The 20,941-nt window shown below is 41.5% G+C and overlaps 2 protein-coding genes across 4 annotated transcripts in view; both read left to right on the top strand.

The window, feature by feature from the left end:
- The window catches only part of LOC125392825 (beta-1,3-galactosyltransferase 5), a 580,132-nt gene that overhangs the window by 173,191 nt on the left and 386,000 nt on the right, over positions 1 to 20,941 (top strand). The window lies entirely within an intron of this gene.
- LOC125392992 (beta-1,3-galactosyltransferase 5-like) lies at positions 737 to 20,176 on the top strand. 3 transcript variants are annotated; one of them, XM_085685838.2, is made up of 3 exons: positions 737 to 906; positions 12,015 to 12,080; positions 13,837 to 20,176. In XM_085685838.2, the coding sequence occupies exon 3, from the start codon at positions 13,838 to 13,840 to the stop codon at positions 14,687 to 14,689; it is 852 nt and encodes a 283-aa protein (XP_085541964.2). In that variant the 5' UTR covers positions 737 to 906; positions 12,015 to 12,080; position 13,837; the 3' UTR covers positions 14,690 to 20,176. The 3 variants fall into 3 exon arrangements, with proteins under 3 accessions (XP_085541964.2, XP_085541962.2, XP_085541965.2); XM_085685836.2 differs by having other exon boundaries at positions 13,766 to 20,176; XM_085685839.2 differs by lacking the exons at positions 737 to 906; positions 12,015 to 12,080 and adding an exon at positions 12,087 to 12,189.

Raw genomic sequence — 20,941 nt, 5'->3', positions numbered from 1 at the left:
TGTAGGTGTGATAAAACACTCTGCTAAAAGTGACTGACGGAAAAAGGAGTTCATTTCAGTTGATGGTTCCAGGGGGATGAGAGTTCTTAATGGGAGGCATGTCAGCAAGGATGGGAGCAGGAGTGGGGAAGCTTAGAGATCACCTCTTCAGACAGTAAGGAGAAAAAGAGAGAGAGAGAGAGAGAGAGAGAGAGAGAGAGAGAGAGACCAGGAGGTTGGAGTAGGAGATAAATCCCCAATGCCTGTCCCCAGTGATGTAAGTTCCCCAGCAAAGCCCCACTTCCTGAAGGTTCATAGCCTCCCCAAACATCACCTCCACCTGGGGACCAAGTGTTCAAGCACATGAGCCTACGGGGACATTTCTCATTCAAACCACGTTACACAGTGTGTGCATAGAACAAAAGGCACAGGTCTTAGCTGTCTGGTCCAATGGATCTTAACATAAAATCATTTCCTTGTAGCCACCTTTCTGATAAAGAATGGAATGTATTTAGCTCTCCAAAATGTTCCTTGTGGCCCTCCCAGTAAATAATCGCTCACCAAACATAATCACTGCTCTGTCTTCCTCTACCATGGAAAGGTTTTTCCTGCTTCGTATAAATGTGTCCATTCTTGTGTAGTTCCTTTTTACAGCACAGTGTCTGTTGTGTTAGCATAGGGCACATATGTTGTTTGTATTTCACGGCTGTGTGGGAGTTCACTTATCTGTCTTTCTGCTGTATTTCCTGACAGCAGCTGTTTTAGGTATCAGTGTATTCCTGCTGGGCTCCCAGTTTTCCCTTTTTCAAGTGCTGTGAAAGTAGATCTGGACCTTTTGAACAGTGTTCCTCAGAGTCCAGTTCTTAAAGCTTGTCAGCAGAGGATGAAGCTGGAGAAGTCTTGTAGGCGGAAGAGTTTTTCTAACAGGTCAGAAAGTTCCTTTCTTGTACAGCATTGTTTTGGCTATTGTTTTTCGTTTTTCCATATGAAGCTAAATATTTTTCTTTCAAGGTCTTTGAGAAATTGTGTTGGGATTTTAATGGGGATTGAATAATATGTAGATTGCTTTGGTATAATTGCCATTTTTATTATGTTGATCCTACCTATCCAAGAGCAAGGGAGATCTTTCCGTGTTCTGATATCTTTTTCAGTTTCTTTTTTCAAAGACTTAAAGTTCTTTTTGTACAAGTCTTTCACTTCTTGGTTAATGTTACCCCAAGATATTCTATGTTATTTGTGGCTATTGTAAAGAGTGATGCTTCTCTGATTTTATTCTCAGACCTTTAATAATTTGTCTATAAGAGGGCTACTGATTTTTTTTTTGTGTGTGTTGACCTTGTATCCTGCCACAGTTTTGAAGCTGTGTATCAGTTGTGAGTGCCACTCTGTTGATGGAGAGAAGGCCTGTTTTGTTCCAGCCACCTGGCTAGCTTACACCTGAAATAACCACACAGCATTAGTATTAATTAAATCACTGCCTGGCCCATTACACTTATATATACTATCATATCATCTGCAAATAGCAAAAATTTGACTTCTTACTTTCCAATTTGTACCCCCTTGATCTTCTTTTGTTGTTTTATTTCTCTAGCTATAACATTGAGAACTCTATTGAATAGATATATAGAGAGTGAAAAACTACTTTAGGATTCTCTCCTTTTAATTTTGTGTTGGTTGTTGGCTTGCTGTATAATGCTTTTACTATGTTTAGATACATTTCTTGTATCCCTGATCTCTCCAAGACCTTTATCATGAAGGGATGTTGGGTTTTGTCAAAATTTTTTCACCATCTAGTGAAATGATCATATAGTTATTTTCCTTTCAGTTTATTTATATGTTGGATTACATTGACAGATTTTCATATGTTGAATCATCCCTGCATCTCTGGGATGATGTCTATTTGGTTCTGGTTGTTGGATCAGGAAAGGTCACATGTTCGTTCTGGCCAACCAGCTAGCTTAGATCCAAAATAATCACACAGAAATGATATTAATTAAACCACTGCTTGGCCCATTAGCTCTTGCTTGTTATTGACTAACTCTAACATCTTTATTTAACCCATCATCATTAATCTGTGCATCACCACAAGGTTGTTGCCTACCAACAAAGTTTCAGCACGTCTATGTCTGGTAGCAGCTCCGTGGTGTATCCCTACTCTGCCTTCCTCTTCCCATGCTTTAGTCCAAGCTAGTTCTTTATTCATTAACCAATAAAATCAACACACAAACAGAAGGAACTCCCATACCACCTGGTGGATGATTTTTCTGATGTGTTCTTTGATTCAGTTTGCCAGGATTTTATTATTTTTGCATCAATGTTCATTAACGAGATTAGTCCGTAATTCACTTTTTTAAATGAGTTTTTGTGTGGTTTGAGTATCAGGGTAACTGTAGCCTTGTAAAAAGCAGTTGGCAATCTTTTTTTCTGCTTATATTGTGTGTGACGATTTGGGGAGTATACATATTATCTCTTCTTTGATGCTCTGGTAGAATTCTACACTGAAGTCTTCCAGCCCTGGACCTTTTTTGGTTGTGAGGCTTTTTAAGACTGTTTGTATTTCCTTAGGGTTTATAGGTCTATTTAAATTGTTTATGTGGCTTGGTTTGGCTTGGGTATTTGGTACCTATCCAGAAAATTGTTCATTTTTTTTTAGATTTTCCTATTTTGCAGAGTACAGGTTTTCAAAGTATGACACAATGATTCTCTGGATTTCCTCAGCATCTGTTGTTATGTCCCCCTTTTCATTTTTGATTTTGTTTATATGGGTATTCTCTCTCTGCCCTTTGGTTAGTTTGAATAAGGGTTTGTCTATCTTGTGGATTTTCTCAAAGAATCAATTCTTTGTTTCATTGATTCTTCATATTGTTTTTGTTGTTTCTATTTTATTGATTACAACCCTCAGTTTGAATATTCCCTGTTGTCTACTCCCCTGGGTGAGTCTTCTTTGTTGTTTGATGCCGCAGGGTGATCGGTAATGAAAAGTCCCCAGATTATCTTAATACAAAATATACAGCTTTAATAAACAGAAGTAAGACTTACACCATCTTACACCAGAATCCAAACAATCCATCAGGACGCAGGAGCCAGGCAAGAGAGCTAGTGGAAGCGCACTCTCCAGGTTTATAGGTAAACTTTAGCCTAAGGGCGACACACTCCACGAACAGAATGTGATTGGCTGAACTCCCCTATCATCTCCCCTTTTTTCTAAAATAAGACAGAACCAAACCAAATGCAACTATATACAATAGAAGCAAATAATAAATATAAAGTTACAAACAATAAACAATATTTAGCAAGAAACATATAACAAAAGTTTTACTAAACATTCTATTTCAGGGAGTCTAAATAATGTAGATGGTAACTACAACTATCTAATCTTTAACTCCATCAAAGATCTGAGAAGGGAAATAATTTTACTCAAGCAACCCGGAAGTACAAGCGGGAAACTTCCAAAATGTGCAACAAATGGAAGAGACAACTGAATACCTGGGCAATCATCCAAAGTCTTGTATGCAATGTTGAGTCAACCAACTTTGGCTAAGGCCTGATGTAACTGACATGCCATTTTTCAAAGGCAAGAAACTTTTTAGGACTCTCTCACCCTGTCTTGGCAAGATAAGACAATCCTGCTTTTATCCATTAATGGATATTTTGTAATTTTGTCAGTGGTCGAGGTATGAGCTTTTTGCACAAAGGCCAGTTCTGCCAGGAAGAAGACAAGCTCCATGTGGAGTGTCTTTGGTGCTCAACGTTCTCTCGGGAGTAGAGTGGTGATGCCAGGAGCGATTGTGTCTCACTACTATAGAACCATGAGTTAGATTAAAGGCCCTTTTCCACAGCTCTTCGAAGAGGTTGAAGATTATACTATCTATACTAAGTATGCATCTAAATAACCTGATTAGCCTAAACATAAATATAATAAACATATATGACTATTGATTTTTATCTATCTAACCTGAAGATTAAGAGAATGAACAACTGTGCAATGAGTGAGGACAATGACCTCCAAATGTAAACAGTGTATATCATTACATAAATATCTTAATCAGTGGTAGGAATGTAAATATATGTATATATATCAATACAAATAGAGGTAGAAGCTTACTCACATACAATATTCAATATATCAATATACAAAAATCAACACCAATACAATTTTCTAAAAACAATAACTGAACTTCCCTATCAGTTGTTGTTGTTGTTGTTGTTGTTGTTCTAGAGCTTTCAAGTGTGCTATTAAGTCACTAGTATGAGATTTCTCCACTTTCTTCATGTAGGCACTTGGTGCTATGAACTTTCCTCTTAGCACTGCTTTCCTACTGTCCCATAGGTTTGGGTATGCTATATATTCATTTTTGGTAAAATCTAGGAAGTTTTTAATTCCCTTCTTAATTTCTTCCTTGACCCAGGGGTGATTCAGTTGAAAGTTGTTTAATTCCCATGAATTTGTAGGCTTTCTGCAATTAGTGTTGTTGTTGAGTCTAACTTTAAGCCATGGTGATTCAATAAGGTATAAGGGATGATTCCAATTATTTTTGTATCTGTTGATGTTTGCTTTGTGACCAAGGATGTGATCAATTTTAAATAAGGTTCCATGAAGTGATGAGGAGAAGATATATTCTTATGTGTTTGGGTGAAATGTTCTTTAGGTGTATATTAAGTCCATTTGCATCATGACATGTGTTAGTTCTCTTATTTTTCTGTTAAGTTTCTTTCTGGTTGACCTGTCCATTGGGGAGAATGGGGTGTTAAAGTCTCCCCCATTAGTGTGTGTGCTTTGATGTGTGATTTAACCTTTAGTAGTGTTTCTTTTATATATATTGGTACTCTTGTACTTGGGCATAAATGTTCAGAACTGAAACTTTATCTTTATGAATTTTTCTTGTGATGAGTATGAACAGTCCTTATCCATCTCTTTTGATTGATTTTAGTTTAAAGTTTATATTTTTAGATACTAGGATAGCTACACCTGCTTATTTCTTAGGACTATTTGATTAAAAAAATCTTTACCCAACCCTTTACTCTGAGGTAATGTCTGTCTTTGAGGTTGAGATGTGTTTCTTTTATGCAGCAGAAGGATGAATCCTCATCTTGTATCCATTCTGTTAACTTGTATCTTTTTATAGGTGAGTTGAACCCATTCATATTAAGAGATATTAATGACCAGTGATTGTTTATTCCTGGGTTTTTTTTTTTGGTGATGTGGGAGGTCCTTCTGTCTATGTGTTGTTTTTATTGGTCAATGAATAAAGAAATTGCCTTGGCCTGTTGATAGGACAGAATTTAGATAATCAGGGAAGACTAAACTGAATGCTGGGAAAAAGAAGGACAGAGTCAGAGAGATGTCATGGAATCTGTTGCCAGAGATAAATGTGCTGAAACTTTGCAGGTAGACCATGACCTCATGGTGATATACACCACGAAATGGGCTAAATTATATACAAGAGTTAGCCTAAAAGAAACTAGAGCAAGTGGACCAAGCAGTGATTTAATTAATGTAGTTTTTGTGTGATTATTTCAGGTCTAAACTAGCTGGGCGACTGGGAAAAACAAGCAGCCCTTCCTCCAACATTTTGGTGTAGTGTTTTTGTGTTTCCCTTCTTTAAGTTTATTGGTGTGAGGTTATCTGTTTCTTGTGTTTTGTGGGTGCAGCTATCTTTCTTGGGTTGGACTTTTTCTTCTAGTATTTTCTGTAGGGTTGGATTTGTGGATAGGTATTGTTTAAATCTGGTTTTGTTATTTAATATCTTGTTTTCTCTATCTATGGTGATTGAAAGCATTACTAGGTATAGTATTCAGGACTTGGATCTGTGGTCTCTTAGTGTCTGCAGCACATCTATCCAGGACCATCTGGCTGTTAGAGTTTCCATTGAGAAGTCAGGTGTAATTCTAATGGGTCTGCCTTTATATGTTATTTGGCATTTTTCCTTTGCAGCTCTTAATATTCTTTCTTTATTCTGTATGTTTAGTGTTTTGATTATTAGGTGGCAAGGGGACTTTTTTGTCCAGTCTAATTACTGTTCTGTAAGCTCCTTGTACCCTCATAGGCACATCCTTCTTTAGGTTGGGAAAGTTTTCTTCTATGATTTTATTGAATACATTTTATGTGTCTATGATCTGGAGTCTTTTCTCCTTCTTCTATCCCTTTTATTCTTATTTTTGGTCTTTTCATAGTGTCCCAGATTTCCTGGATGATTTGTCTTAAGGATATGATGGATTTAACATTTTCTTTGACTGATGAATCTATTTCCTCTATTGTATCTTCAACTCCTGAGATTCTCTCTTCCATCTCTTGTAATCTGTTAGCTATGCTTGCATCTATAGTTTCTGTTCATTTACCTAGAGTTTCTATTTCCAGAATCTCCTTGGTTTATGTTTTCTTTATTGACTCTATTTCAATTTTTAAGCCTTGAACTGTTTGCTTTGCTTCTTATGTTTGATTGTTTTTTTCTTGGCTTTAAGAGATTTATTGATTTCTTCCAAGTTTTTGTTTGTCTTTTTCTCCATTTCTTTAAAAGAATTTTTCATTTCCTCTGTAACGGTCACTATCATAAATATAAAATTGTATTTAAGGCATAACCACAAAGGAAGGTGTTTCACAGGAACACAGGGAATGACAGTCATCTCAGTGAAGCAGTCCTTTTGACCAGACCAGTCCTCAGCTGAGTACAGGAGGCTCACCTCCATGGGGCAGGTCCACCCATTCAAATGCTATTTTTGTTCCCAAACACCATCTCAGACACATCCAACATAATATTTAACCAAGTGTCTGAGAGTACTCCATGCCCAGTCAAGCTGACATAAATTAGTCAGCACATTGCAGGAGCTGTGTGGGTTACTCTTCCCAGCCCTCACCCAATGGGCAATGAATTGGATTTCAGCTAGGAACTTTGAGCTAATGGCCCCATTTGGGTCTGGGTATTGCCAAAGACTTCACCATGCCCTCCTGTTCCATGACTGGTGGGAAGCAATGAAGAATGTCCGCCCCATCTCACTCTTGGAGACACTTTTCCTCAGCACATGGTTTCCATAGCTTATATAATTTTGGTGGAGGTCTTTCATTTTTTCATTATTTATTTATTTAATAAAAATTTCCACCTCCTCTCCACTTCCCTTTTCCCTCCCCCTCCACCCTTCCCTCTCCCTCTCCAGTCCTAAGAGCAGTCAGGGTTCCCTGCCCCGTGGGAAGACCAAGGTCCTCCCCCCTCCATCCAGGTCTATAAAGGTGAGCATCCAAACAAACCAGGCTCCCACAAAGTAAGTCCATGCAGTAGAATTAAAGCCCAGTGCCATTGTTCTTGGCTTCTCAGTCAGCCTTCATTGCCAGCCACATTCAGAGTGTCCAGTTTGATCACATGCTCCATCAGTCCCAAGTCACCAGCTGGCCTTGGTGAGATCCCATTAGAGCAATCCCACCGTCTCAGTGGGTGGACGCACCCCTCGTGGTCCTGAATTCCTTGCTCATTAGGGTTTGCAAGAGACTTGACTCTAGAGGGGTTTCCAGGTCCAAGGAGAGGTCCTCAGATTGTTCCTTGGGCAGCAGAGGAGAGGGTGCCTGAACTGGCCTTGTCCCATAGCCACACTGATGAATATCTTGCATATCACCATAGAACCTTCATCTGGGGATGGATGGAGATAGAGGAGCAGAAGGAGGGAGGTTTTTCATTTTTAAGAGGAGAACAATGTGAAGCTTGAGGCTTGCCTTCCTGGCAAATTATGGAACTGTCTTTCTTTGAGAAGGGCTGGCTCATTCTTGCCTGGTAGTACTGGGATGGGATTTACTGGGGGATCCATTGCTCTTCTCTGGCTTCAAGCTGTGGGTGACCCAAGAGTTCATTCCTTGTGCACTGCCCTTAGTCACTACCTTCTTTGTCCTCTCTGCTACACTCAGAAGAATGGATCTTCTCAGATTCCACAGCTTTAAGATTAAGTGACCTAAGGTGTAGATGGATGACTCTCTTCCACCAGCAGTTCCCAAGTATGCACACTGAGGCTTTTATTAATTAGAAATGCTTGACCAGTAACTTAAGCTTATTACTAATTAACTCTTACATTTAAATTAACCCATATTTCTTATCTATTTTATTCCACCATGGCTTAATACCGTTTCTGAGTATAGCACACCCATCTTGCTTCTCTTTGCATCTCTTGGCAACTCCTAACTCTGCCCTTCTTTCTCCCAGCATCCTCTTAGTCTGGCTGTCCTGCCTATACCTCCTGTTTAACTATCAGCTGATCAGCTTTTATTAACAATGATAGTAGTACATGTTTACAGTGTATAAAGGTTGTTCCACAGCCCCAAGCTTAGTCACTCATTTATACCATAGCTCCCATATTTGGTTGACTCCAAACACAGTGACCAACTGTTCCTGTCTACCAAAACCTTGGAGCTGCAATCTGGGTGTACATGGTGCCCTTCCAGAAAAATGCTGTCCTAATCTGTTTCCTGATGGTTCCAGTGTCTCCCCAAGTACACATACTGAGAGAGAGGTACCCCTTTCAACTCATGGCACAGATACCTACTTTGCACATGGGAGTACTGAGAGTGTAACTTTGGACACAGTTTTCTTTATCAAATATAATATTATTTTTATTATTGCTTTTATTGGGCTATATATTTTTCTCTATTCCCCTCCCTTCATCCCCTTTCCCTTCTACCCTCTTCCATGATACCCATACTCTCAATTTTCTCAGAAGATCTTGTCTTTTTCTACATCCCATGTAGATTAGTTTCATGCATGTCTCTTTCAGTGACCTCTTTGTTGTCTAAGTTCTCTGGATTTGTGAATTGTAGGCTGGTATTTCTTTGCTTTATTTATAAAACTTACTTCTGAATGAGCACATAGGACATTTGTCTTTCTGGCTCTGGGTTACCTCACTCAAAATTATGTTTTCAAGATCCATCTGTTTGCATGTAAATTTTGAGATGTCCCTGTTCTTTTTTCTGCTGTGTAGTACTCCAAAGTATAAATGTACCACATTTTCCTTATCCTTTCTTCAGTCAAAGGACATTTAGGTTGTTTCCAGGTTCTGGTTAAGACAAACAATGCTTCTAAGAACATAGTTGAGCACATGTCCTTGTGGTACAATTGAGCATCCTTTGCCTATATACCAAAAGTGGTATTACTGGGTCTTGAGGTATGTTGTTTCCTAATTTTCTGAGAAATTGCCATACAGATATCCAAAGGGGCTGGACCAGTTTGCACTCCCACCAGCAATAGAGGAGTGGTCCCTTTACTCCATATCCACTCCAGCACAAGTTGTCATCACAGTTTTTGATCTTGGCCATTCTTACTGGTGTATGATGAAATATCAGAGTTGTTTTTATTTGCATTTCTCTGAGGGCTAAGGATGTTGAGAATTTTCTTAAGTATCTTTTTAGTCATTTCAGATTCTTCTATTGTGAGTTCTCTGTTTAGGTATGTTCTCCATTTTTTTCTTTTAGAGTATTTGTTCTTTTGATGACCAATTCATTGAGTTCTTTTTTATATTTTGGAGATCAACCTTCTGTCTGATGAGGGGTTGGTGAAGACATTTTCCCATTCTATAGGGTGCTGTGTAGTCTTGTTGACTGTGTCCTGTGCCTTACAAAAGCCTCTCAGTTTCAGGAGGTCCCATTTATTAATTTTTTTTTTGCAGTGACCATGCTACTGGGGTTACCTTTAGGAAGTGGCCTCCTATGCCAATGTGTTCAAGTGTACTTCCCATTTTCTCTTCTATGGGGTTCAATGTGGCTGTCTTTATGTTGAGATCTTTGATCCATTTGGACTTGATTTTTGTGCATGGTGATAGATATGGATCTATTTTCTTTCTTCTACATGTTGATTTCCAGTTATGTCAGCACCATTGATTCAATATGCTCTCTTTTTTTCATTTTATATTTTTTGTTGCTTTGTCAGAAATCAGGGATTCTTAAGTGTGTGGTTTGATATCCACATCTTCAGCTTGGTTCCATTGGTTCTGCTGCTTGTTTTTATGCCAATACCAGGGTGTTTTCAGTACTGTAGCTTTGTAGTACTGTTTGAAGACAGGGATTGTGATGCCTCCAGAAGTTCCTTTTTTGTACACGATTGTTTTGGCTATCCTGGCTTTTTTCTTTTCCATATGAAGTCGAATATTGTTCTCTCAAGGTCTGTGAAGAATTTTCCTGGTCTTTTAAGGGGCATGGCATTGAATACGTAGATTGCATCTGGTAAGATTGACATTTATACTATTTTAATTCTACCTACCCAAGAGCATAGAAGATCTGTCCACTTTCTGATATCTTCTTCCATTTCTTTCTTCAAAGACTTAAAGTTCTTGTCATACAGGTCTTCTACTTGTTTGGTTAGAGTTATTTTGGTTAGAGACATTTTACAAATACTGTAGCTCCATACCCAGCATCACTGGGCTTAGCTAGCCCCTCCCTCCCAGCTTTGCTCCCCACACCACACATCCCTCTTGTGCTCCACTCCTCTGTGCAGTTCTCGTTGGCAAACATCCATGGCTCCAGTAAGTCTAACACCTGAGTGACTCCATGCAACCCAGGCTTCAGTTTCACAGTTTCATGCAATGGCCTCTCAAGGTTTATAGCATTAGAAGTGTCTTTCTTACCATATACTACTACCTGGGCTCCTCAGTCCTCCTTTACCAAAGAAGGCTCCACAACCGCTTATCCAAGAACCTTGTGGATAACAGTTTCAAGTCTGGATGCCTCCTTGAATCATGATTGCAAGACTTTTCCTTTACTGTTGCTTTTTAGGAATAAAAAATTGTTTAGACCTTTCTTCTTACAAGTTGGGTGTTTCGCTGGGTTGGGTCTTGCCCTGAGGACACCCTCTCTTTATTCTAGTTGGATCAGGCCTTTCTTTATCTCCTTGTCTCATTCAGCACAAGCCTGGGTTCCAACATTAAATTCCTCTGGTGCCCCTTTTCTCCTCAAACATTTTGTATTAATCGTTATCCTACCTGCTCTTTTTATTGTATATTTACATAAAGATATCACTAGTTATCACATGAGAAAGTCAGTATCCGCCTGTCTTGAAATTGCTCTGCCAGAGAAATTGTTCTAGTGTTTCTATTGCTGTGAAGAGACAACATGACCTCCAACAAGGCCACACCTACTTTTTATAAACTTATGGGGGGTCAATTGCAATCAAACTACCACAGAACATAATCCCTTACTCTTCAGTTTAGCCTCAGGCAGGTTATTGGTACAAGGGCAGAAGGCAGTCACATTCCTTATCAAATTATTACACAAATGGTCTCGATATCCTTGCTACTAATCTTGTCCCTCTCTGAAATCTCTTGAGGTGGACCCTCATGGTCCACAGCACTACTGCCACACTCCTACTAGGATGGCCCATTAAGCTCAGCAATCAACGTTCAACTGTTTTCCTCATCCAAAGCCCCGCTGTATTCTACATTCCTCCAAAATACAACAAGATTAGGTCTGTCAAGCTCTATCCCACTCCCTGGTACCAACTCCCATGTTAATTACTTTTACTTTATTATGATAAAACACCATGAGCAAAGGATGTCATAAAAACATTCAGTTGTGCTTATAGAGTCAAAGGGTTAGCATCCATGATGACAACAAAGACATGAATGGAAGGAACAGCTTAGAGTTCAGACCTTGTTCCACAGTCATAATGAGGAAATAGAGCACAGTTGTAATGGTGTGGGTTTTTCAAACCTCAAAGCCCACATCCAGTGACACAACTTCTCCACCAAGGCCACACTCCCAATCCTTCCCAAAAGCTTCCACTCACTGATGACAAAGTCATCAATCCTATAGGCCCACAGAGGCCATTCTCCCTCAAACCACCACAGGGCCTATCTTCGTCTGTGAGACCACAGAGGATTCTTAGATATTTGTTTGTTGTTGCAGGTAGGTGAGTCATATTGTTGATGCTGTGCCTCAGTTGCACCCATGTTAGAAGTCACAAAACTGAGTCCACCAATGCAGCTCACACACTTGCTCAAGGTCGCACAAGGAGAGGGCAAAACATGAAGCAAAATGAAAACAATTTGAATGCTATTATTTTCTCTCCTAGTTATTCCTGAAAGACACAAGTTTCATTTTTGGAAGACAAACCAAGTCCAGAAGATTGTCTCAGAAGGTAGGGTGGAACATTGGTTACCAACTGCTCTTCACAAGAATTTATTTCATTGTGGCTTCTACCCTGTGACTTAGCCCTCTGGAGGGAGCTAAGTTCTTGCTCAGCAAAAGTGAGTGTCTTTTTTTCTCAGTGCTACAACACTAACACAGGATATCTCAAACTTACCATATTCCAGGTTTCTAGTTTCAAGATAATTGTGCAAATCAGAAAAACAGAGGTGCTTTTGTGTTCATTACTTTTCTCATTGTTATGACCAAATACATAAAGAGAAATGACTTACAGGGTTGGGGGAGTTTACTTTGGATCCTGACTTGAGGTGATTCTCCTTTGCAGCAGGAATATATATACACCACTGGGAGCAGCTTGTAGCTGTGAAAGCAGGGTGTGAGGTTATTGCTCATATCCTGTGGACCAGGAAACAGAGAGAGGACAAGAAGTGGGCAGTGTCATAAACTCAACACTCATCCCCCAGGACTCATTTCTTGTAGCTCAGCCCCATCTCATAAAAGGTTCTACAACCTTTTCCAACAGCACTGTCAGCAGCTGACCAAGAGTTCAAACACATGAGCCTGCCAGGAACTCAACGTGTTAAGAGTTGCTTTTTTGAGCATGCTTAATTTGCACAGAGAAGTCTCTGGCCAGGTCTGTGCTTGCATGCAGAAAGCACAGGTTTTAGACCTACAGACTGTCTTGCTGCATTGTGATATTCTTTGTCATGGAGTCACCAGATCTCAGAGCTGAGGATCTTTTGGAAGATCTCGTTTCATCTACTGATGGACAAGGAGTTTGAATATCCTATCAGTGAAGGGATGCCAGTTTCCAGAGCTGGGACAAACATCTAGAATCACAAGGCTGTCAGCGTGGTACATGGGACAACATGGCGGATTGTCTTGTGTGCTTCACTGTTGTGGCATGGCCTCCAATTCTGTGTGCTGAAAGAATCAAGATAATTCTTTTTTTTGTTTTTCTTTTTTGCATTTTCTGTATGAGTGCTCTGTATGGATGCCTGAATGCCAGAGGAGGGCATCAGTCTCATTCTAGATGGTTGTAAGCCACCATGTGGTTGCTGGGAACTGAAATTGGGATCTCTGGAAGAGCAACTAATGCTCTTAACCTCAGAACCATCCTTCAAGCCCCTCCAGAGTTTTCTATACTGTGGATCTCTTCATCTACCTCACCTGCCTGGCATATCAACTCACATTTTTTAAAATTTAATTTTGAAATTGTATATATGTGTGGTTTGGTATAATGCAGTATGCATATATAATGTGTATTGTTTGCACAAATTCACAGTTCCATTTCCATAAGCATCTATTTGTCCTTTGGTACATATTGGGTAAAATTTAAAAGTTTTTAGTTTGCAAATATGAAAATTGTGTCTGCATGTTTGTCTGTGCACCACATGTGTGCATTACCCACAGAGGCCAGAAGAGGGCATCCGATCCACTGGACCAACAGATACAGGTGGTTGCTGACAGGAAGTGCTCCTAACCACTGAGTGGTTTTTCTAGCCCTGTCTAGGGAACTTTCAAATACTTCTCTGTTAGTACCTTATAAAGTATAAATTCTGGCCCTGGTGCTAGGTTTGGAACATCAGAACAGAGCTCTCTGATCTCCTTGTGTTTGCATATCTGTTACTCCACTCTCTCTCTTGGGAAGTTGGCAGTTTGTCTTTGTTCTTTCAGATGGACTTCAAGAAGGTGAGGCTTGTTTATGCTTTCATTCTGATGATGGGCGTTCTTTGCTTGTACTTCAGCATGGAGCCTTTCAAGACACAGCCATTTGTTCTCAAGAAAGGTCACGCGAAGTTCCTCCAGCTCCCAGATATTGACTGCAAGCAGAAGCCCCCTTTCCTTGTGCTGCTGGTGACTTCGTCCCACAAGCAGCTGGCTGCTCGCATGGCCATCCGCAAGACGTGGGGTAGAGAAACAGAGGTGCGGGGGCGGCGTGTGAAGACCCTCTTCCTCTTGGGGGCCTCAGACAGCATCAATGAGATGAATGCCACAGCCCAGGAGGGCAAGCAGCACCGTGACATCATCCAGAAGGATTTCAAGGATGACTATTACAACTTGACCCTGAAGACCATGATGGGCATGGAATGGGTCCACCACTTTTGTCCTCAGGCAGCTTTTGTGATGAAAACAGACTCAGACGTCTTTGTGAATGTTGGTTATCTGACTGACCTGCTGCTAAAAAAAAACAAAACCTCCAGGTTCTTCACGGGTTACATAATATCCAATAACCGCCCCTTCAGGGAGACATTCAGCAAGTGGTTTGTGAGTAAATTTGAATATCCCTGGGACAGGTACCCACCTTTTTGTTCTGGTACGGGTTATGTCTTTTCTAGTGATGTGGCCAGTAAAGTATACAGTGTCTCAGAGAGTGTCCCATTCCTCAAGCTGGAGGATGTGTTTGTGGGGCTCTGCCTGGCCAAGCTGAAGATACAGCCTGAGGAACTCCACACCAAACCAACTTTTTTTCCAGGAGGCTTATACTTCTCTGTGTGCCGCTTTCGTAAAATTGTGACCTGCCACTCTGTGACACCCCGGTACTTACTCATTTACTGGCAGATACTGGAGAACTCTCCGAAAAAGTATTGCCCTTCTTAATGTTGATGGTATCCACAGTGCAAACTTCCAATAACCTTTGACGATACTTTGTGAAGGTCTGGGATGGCCTTGCTGGGAACTGTCAGGGGTAGAGAGAGAAGGAGGAAGGCAAAGAGTGCTGTACTCAATGCCCTGTATGTACTAGAGTGGATATATACACATACAGGTCAAGACTCGTTCCCACTTGGCACCCAGAGCAATAACAGATCTCATCTATCAGGCTTTTGCACTATGTTCTCAATGTTTGAGACATGCCTTCATCTGCTCATATCAGGGCTCAGTATATATATATGAAGCCATGGATGTGATCATTCCCATTTTACAGGTTAGGAGCCAGTAGCCATGGTCACTTACTTGTCCAAAGACTCCCAATCTGCAGACGGAGCAGGAATGAGAATTCAGTTGGTGGCCACAACTGAATGTCCTATTCTTTGCCAGAGGGCAGTGGTGGAAGAAGCTTTGGATTGGGGTGTCTTAAAGAAAACCAGCATCCTTCAGGCTATTTCTGGTGTCCCCTGCCCCTCAATTCCAAATCCTACTTCTTTTTAAATGCTAAGTCTGGGATGAACCAGCTTTCTCAGCCCTCTCCCCTCACTTGAATGATGTAGCTAGGCAGTGAGTCTGTTAGGCACTGCATACTCGATGCATCTTCAACATAAGACATGCATGCCTGCAGACACTAGCTCACCTCCATGCTAGAAGGAAACTGGGTTATATGACCATATGAATCAACCTGAGAAGCCATTGGTGAGTCTTTCTATATAGGCTGATCACACTGCTGAAATCCTACTGAGGATGATGTCTCCTCTGAGCCTTTTGGGACACCTTGTCTCTGCTACGGATATCTTGATGGATTGATGGTGATCAGTTGCAGCTCTGGAGCACTTCAGACCTCTAAGTTCAAACTCAGGGGCAGCCAGGCACAGACATGGCCTGTATTGGTGTCCAGGAACTTTGCTGGACCCTGGACTGGTCCAAGCTCCTGGAATGCAGATCATGGATGTAGGCCCAGTCTGTTGTCGGGATTTTCTGTCCTGCCCGGTTCCCACAGTTGTTAAGTCCCAAAGAAATTACACAGAAGTCTACATTAGTTATAAACTGATTGGCACATTAGCTCAGACTTCTTTTTAGCTCTTGTAACTTATATTAGCTCATTATTCTTGTCTGAGTTAACCACATTGCTCGGTACCTTTTTCAGTGAGGTAGTCACATCCTGCTTCTTCTATAGTGGGCTCAGGACTGCAGAGGAATGGGCTTCCCTCTTCCCAGAATTCTCTTGTTCTCATTGACTCACCTCTACTTCCTGTCTGGTTGTTCCACCTATTCTTCCTGTCTGGCTACTGGCCAATCAACATTTACTTAAAATATAATTGACAGAATTTAGACAATTTTCCCACACCATCAGTCAAAGGGTTCTCCCTGCATCTGTGATCCTTTCTGAACCTGGCTCTTCACACTGCATTTATCACATGGTTATAGATATGCTAAGTGTTTTGGTTTGTAATTTATCCCTGAAGGTTTTCAGATCTGGGTAAAAACAGGGGTTCATGGCCATTTGGCCAATGTCACCAGACACATAATCTTGCTTTGTATCATGGGAATTATTGATTCCCCCTGCCTTTTACTTTACTAGATTTTACTATATGCTTGGATCCAAGACTTCATGTGACTGTGTGACTGTAAACATTGCAATATGCTCTCATCTGAACTCAGGACAACTTACTCAAATCAGAACTGTTACTCCTCCAATTGGAGGAGACTGGAAGCTACCTCCAGGGCCTCATTTCCATACTTGTTCCTGTCTTCCTCTGAGTCCCTCCCATAACTCTTGGGGAAAATTCTTCTGTCTGTGACATTCTTCAAAATCATACAGCACCAAGTTCTGGACCCTTTGTTCAGAATATGTGAAAATCTGAGCTGGGGAAAGAGAAAGGGTGATTGTTCCTGGGTGTGTACTAGGGACTACATACACCATCAAAACCAAACCAGGTCTTCTCTTGACAGAGAGGGAAGCCAAAGCTTGTAACAATATGGTGGCTTTATTGTTTAGAGGGTGGAAGAGCTGACATCAGGACCCGGCACCAACCACTCTGCATTAGACCTTCCCTTTATTCATTCCTTCATTAGCCATGTTTGCTCACTGCATTCACACACATGAGCAAGGTCCAGGTGAGGGTCTCCAGACAGCAGTCCTGAGTGAGCTCTCAGTGCTGAGAATATGGTCAGGCGCAGGTTATTTTGGTCTATGCACAGTACATTGGAGCATAAGCAGATGTGGTCTCCTCTGCTCAGATTTTCTCTTGCTTTGAAGATGCAGGCATTTTATGCATGTAACTGCATTTCATTTTATGGCCAAAATGGTTGACTGCAGAGGCAACTGAGGTGTTTCAGTGACTCACCCAGGACCTGAGATGCAGTGGAGGCCCAGCCCTCAGCCTTCTCCATTAGCACACCATTAACATACTTTCCTGCTTGCTTACTTCTCTCAGAAGCCTGGGGCTGGTGATACCCAAGGACTCACCAGCATCTCCCTTTGCCTGCACACTGCTGCCTCTGTCTTGGGTGTTGGCTAGAGTATTGGTTTACTTCTTCATGGTTCTCTCTGACTCTGACGTGGCCCTGGGGCCCTCTGTGGAATTCTCACAAACCTCCCATTTAGACTAGCTTTATCATGAAGTCATATGCATTTCAAACATGCATATACACAGATCCAGGTGTCTACATGCAGACAGGATACTAGTTTTATTTACTTGGGATGAGACATAGCAAATTCCTCTGATCTTCTCTTTAGAGGGTGAGGTTGCCTTGATCTTTTTCTTTTCCACAATCAGTGGCAAGCTTCTCATGAGGCTGTGCTATGGTGGGGACATGAGCTGAAGGAGTGGCCCACAGTTGCACACCCAGAGGGTCTCTTGACCTCCAGCCTCCAGGCAGAAGTGAAACACACCCACCACCCTGCTGAGGGAGCATAACTTTTACCATTGCAGCTGCACCAGTGGTCTCACTTGAGCGTCCATCGCTGGCCTCAGGGTGCTGTTTTGAAAGAACAAAGCCAGGATTTAAACATCCTCTGTTTTCCCCACTGAGTCTGCAGCCTCATGGCAGACTGAATAATTCACAAGCTGAATTTAATAAGGCAGCTGTTGGGCACCACTTAAAAAATAGATGAGATGTTGCTCTAAGAATCTAGTCTTCTCCATCCCTCCATATGGAAGCATTTCCTTTCTCGTACCACATTTTTAAAATTAAGAAGTAATTTCCTATATTCATCACAGTAGGACTGGCCTCTTAGCCTTCTGTAGGCTGGGACTCTCCTGGTAGATGGGATGCTTCCTCTTCTCTCTGTCTGGGACTTTGGCTTGGTATGGTGTGCATGGGGGAGAGTCTTGTAATTATTCACAGGTCCTGAGAGGACTTCCCAGAGGAGGTGTCTGATACCAACCAAGCTGCTGCATCATGATAGCCTGGGAGTCCCTTCTGGCCTGGGTAAGAAGGATCAGTGGGTTAAGCTGTTTGCTACCAAATTAATCTAGCAAATTCAATTCAGTCCTTGAGACCCACATGGTGAAAGAAGACAACTGAGTTTCACAAGCCCATGGTGGGTCTGCACACATGTGCATGTACACACATAATAAATGAAATGCAAACAAAAGTAATCTTTGCAAAGGCTCCTGCAAACAATGACCTCCCGGGCTCTTTGCTTATTTTTATTTCTCTGTGGCTTCCAGGATGTAAACTGTGCGTGAACACAGGCAAAGGTGAATTAGAAGTAAACTCTCAATCACACTTCTACGGTTTGTGTGGTGCTTTCATTTGGCTGAGAATTCCTTGGGAAACTTCGTTGGGAGTTTGCTTCAGGTGTCTCCTGCCTATTAGCCTAACTGTCAGGAAAAGACAGATCCTCAGAGATGGCCTTAGATTGTTTCTGGAGGTGAAGATTGAAACTGCCCAAACATCATTCTGTAATAACCAGGCATAGTCCTTTTAAATATAAGTAGAAAAGTGGATTCTGCAGCCAAATGTTTTTTGTTGTTGTCGTTGTTTTTTGTTTTTGTTTTGGTGTGTATCATTTTGGGGTTTGGGTGCTGGGCATGGAGCTCATGAGTACACACAAGCTCTCCCAGGCCATGATGAGTGTTTTCCATCATGCATTTTCCACCTCCAAACAAGGGCCATGGGAACAGCTTCCGATGCCTACAGTTCAAATGCTGCACTGACTGGTTATAACTATTCATTTGAAATACCTACAATCAAGCTGGAAGATAGTTTTAATGAGAAATATCTCTTTATTGTCCTTTGGTGTAGGAATACTCAGCCCACTGTGGGTGACACTGTTCCCTAGGCAGGGTGTCCTGAGCAGTGTGAGAGGAAGAAGCCAGCTGAGGGTAAGCAATTATCCATGTGTTTTCCTGTCTCTGTTGGGACCATGGATGTGCTCCTCTGCTTTAAGTTCCTGCCTTGACTTCCCTGCAATAACAGACCACACCTGGAGTTGTGAGCCAATGAAACCTTTCTTCCCAGTGCTGCTTTTAGTCAGGGTGTCTATCACAGTAACAGAAATGAAGCTAAGACAGATGCTCAGGGCATTACCCACACGGGGTCTCAGACCCTTTTCACACCACCATGTCCCTGGATGTCATCGCCAGTGCTACCCCTCTGTCCAGAACAGAGGTGAGACCAGAGAGCTGTGAAACCCTTCTTACATTCTGCTTTGGGAAATATCAGAGGGAGAGCAGCCTCAATTCACCCAGCACATAAGGCAAGAAATACCCTCTGTGACTGGAAGCCACTCTTCTAAAACCGAGGACACTTTTTGGTCAAATTTGATTTCCTAAAGGATGAAAACATTAAATGTCTATGAAATTGAATTGTGTCTGAAATTGTCATTTGCCTGTACTTTGAAGAGGTTATACAGATTGATACTGTATTTGGAGAGGGAGTATATGTATTTATGATTTGTTAATAATGATATTTATCTTTAATAAAAGTTTAATTATAAACTGTATAATGCATGTAGGTGGTCCTAATTTACAGATCCTTTGAAGTTAGCCATATCCATATGAATGATCTCAATTCTGCTACCCCTTTTTTTTTCATTGATCTTTGTGTTTGGAAGGTTTATTTTTCAATTTTGCTTTGATTTTCTAAGTTTAGAAAAGTATTGCTGAAGAGTCTTGCTTTTGTTTGAATTGTTCTTGTTTCAATTGTGTTTTGAAAGCCTCAGAACTCTACAGTTTGAAAGGCTTTTAGGGGCATTGAGGCTTTGGTGAGCAGGGTGGCATTCTTGGTAATTATAAAGTAGGCAATCATCCTTTGGAATTCTTTTCTCTCTGGAGTACTTGTCTATTGTATAAGCCTAAGGAATTTATCTTATGAGATGACTAGCTGTGCCTTCCACATCTTTGATAATTATTTGATTTTGAGGTGCACCTTGGATCTTTGATCTCTCATGTGTACTTAAATGGAAATAAAGTGGATGAACCAGAAGTGTCTCACTTAGACTCTAGCATGTGCCACTAATCTCATGTGCAGCCCTGGAAATCTCTGCACCTGAGCTCCTCACTACTCGTCTCCTCTGCAGCCTCAGAAACCAAACTAAAGTTGTAAGCAGCAGGGAGAGCCACAGGGCTGTGCACACAAGTGCAGGGATACCTGGAAATGGGCAACTTCCAATGGCTCTACTCATTCTCGTCACCACTAGCAGCCTTGCCTCTTCATGACAATGTGGGGACTGTCTGTGGTCCCCTTGAAAGCTGGTCCTGTCCCACCTGCATGCCTGCCTTGTTGCCTCTCCAACTAGACTCCCACTCTTATCTCCCATCTGCAGCTCTGGTACTCCCTTCCTTCTAGAACATTTCCTCAGTATGCAGCATGCTCACCCTCTCTGCACAGACTGGCTTCCAGACTGCCCCCTCTCCCGTTCTTTCTCCTTTCTGTTTTTCTTAGTGCAAAAACCCTTTCAAAGAACAGCTTTTCCCATGTTATCTCTCTCCAGCTTGCTCCCCTCATCTCATTATATCCTGATCATCCTGGTGGAGGAATAGCACCCTCCCTCTGGCAAGTACTCCTACCACATGGGAGGGCAGAATCCAGCCTGCTCCTTCTGCTCCTCCCAAGGCTTATCCTCTCTGTATTCCTCTGCTTTATGACAGACACAGTGGTTTCCATTGAAGTATTAAGAAGTCAGAGGAGGTGCTAGGGACATGGTTCGGTGAACACAGTGCTTGCTACATGAGCAAGAAGACCTGATTT

This window comes from Myodes glareolus, chromosome 2 (assembly GCF_982192425.1).
Source record: "Myodes glareolus chromosome 2, mMyoGla1.1, whole genome shotgun sequence".
Classification (NCBI taxonomy): domain Eukaryota; kingdom Metazoa; phylum Chordata; class Mammalia; order Rodentia; family Cricetidae; genus Myodes; species Myodes glareolus.
Note: the sequence above shows the minus strand (reverse complement) of the source record. Positions and strands in the feature narration are given on the sequence as shown.

Bases quoted from the DNA above. Each gene is read 5' to 3' on its own strand.
- LOC125392992 (XM_085685836.2), top strand. From the start codon at position 13,766: ATGGACTTCAAGAAGGTGAGGCTTGTTTATGCTTTCATTCTGATGATG.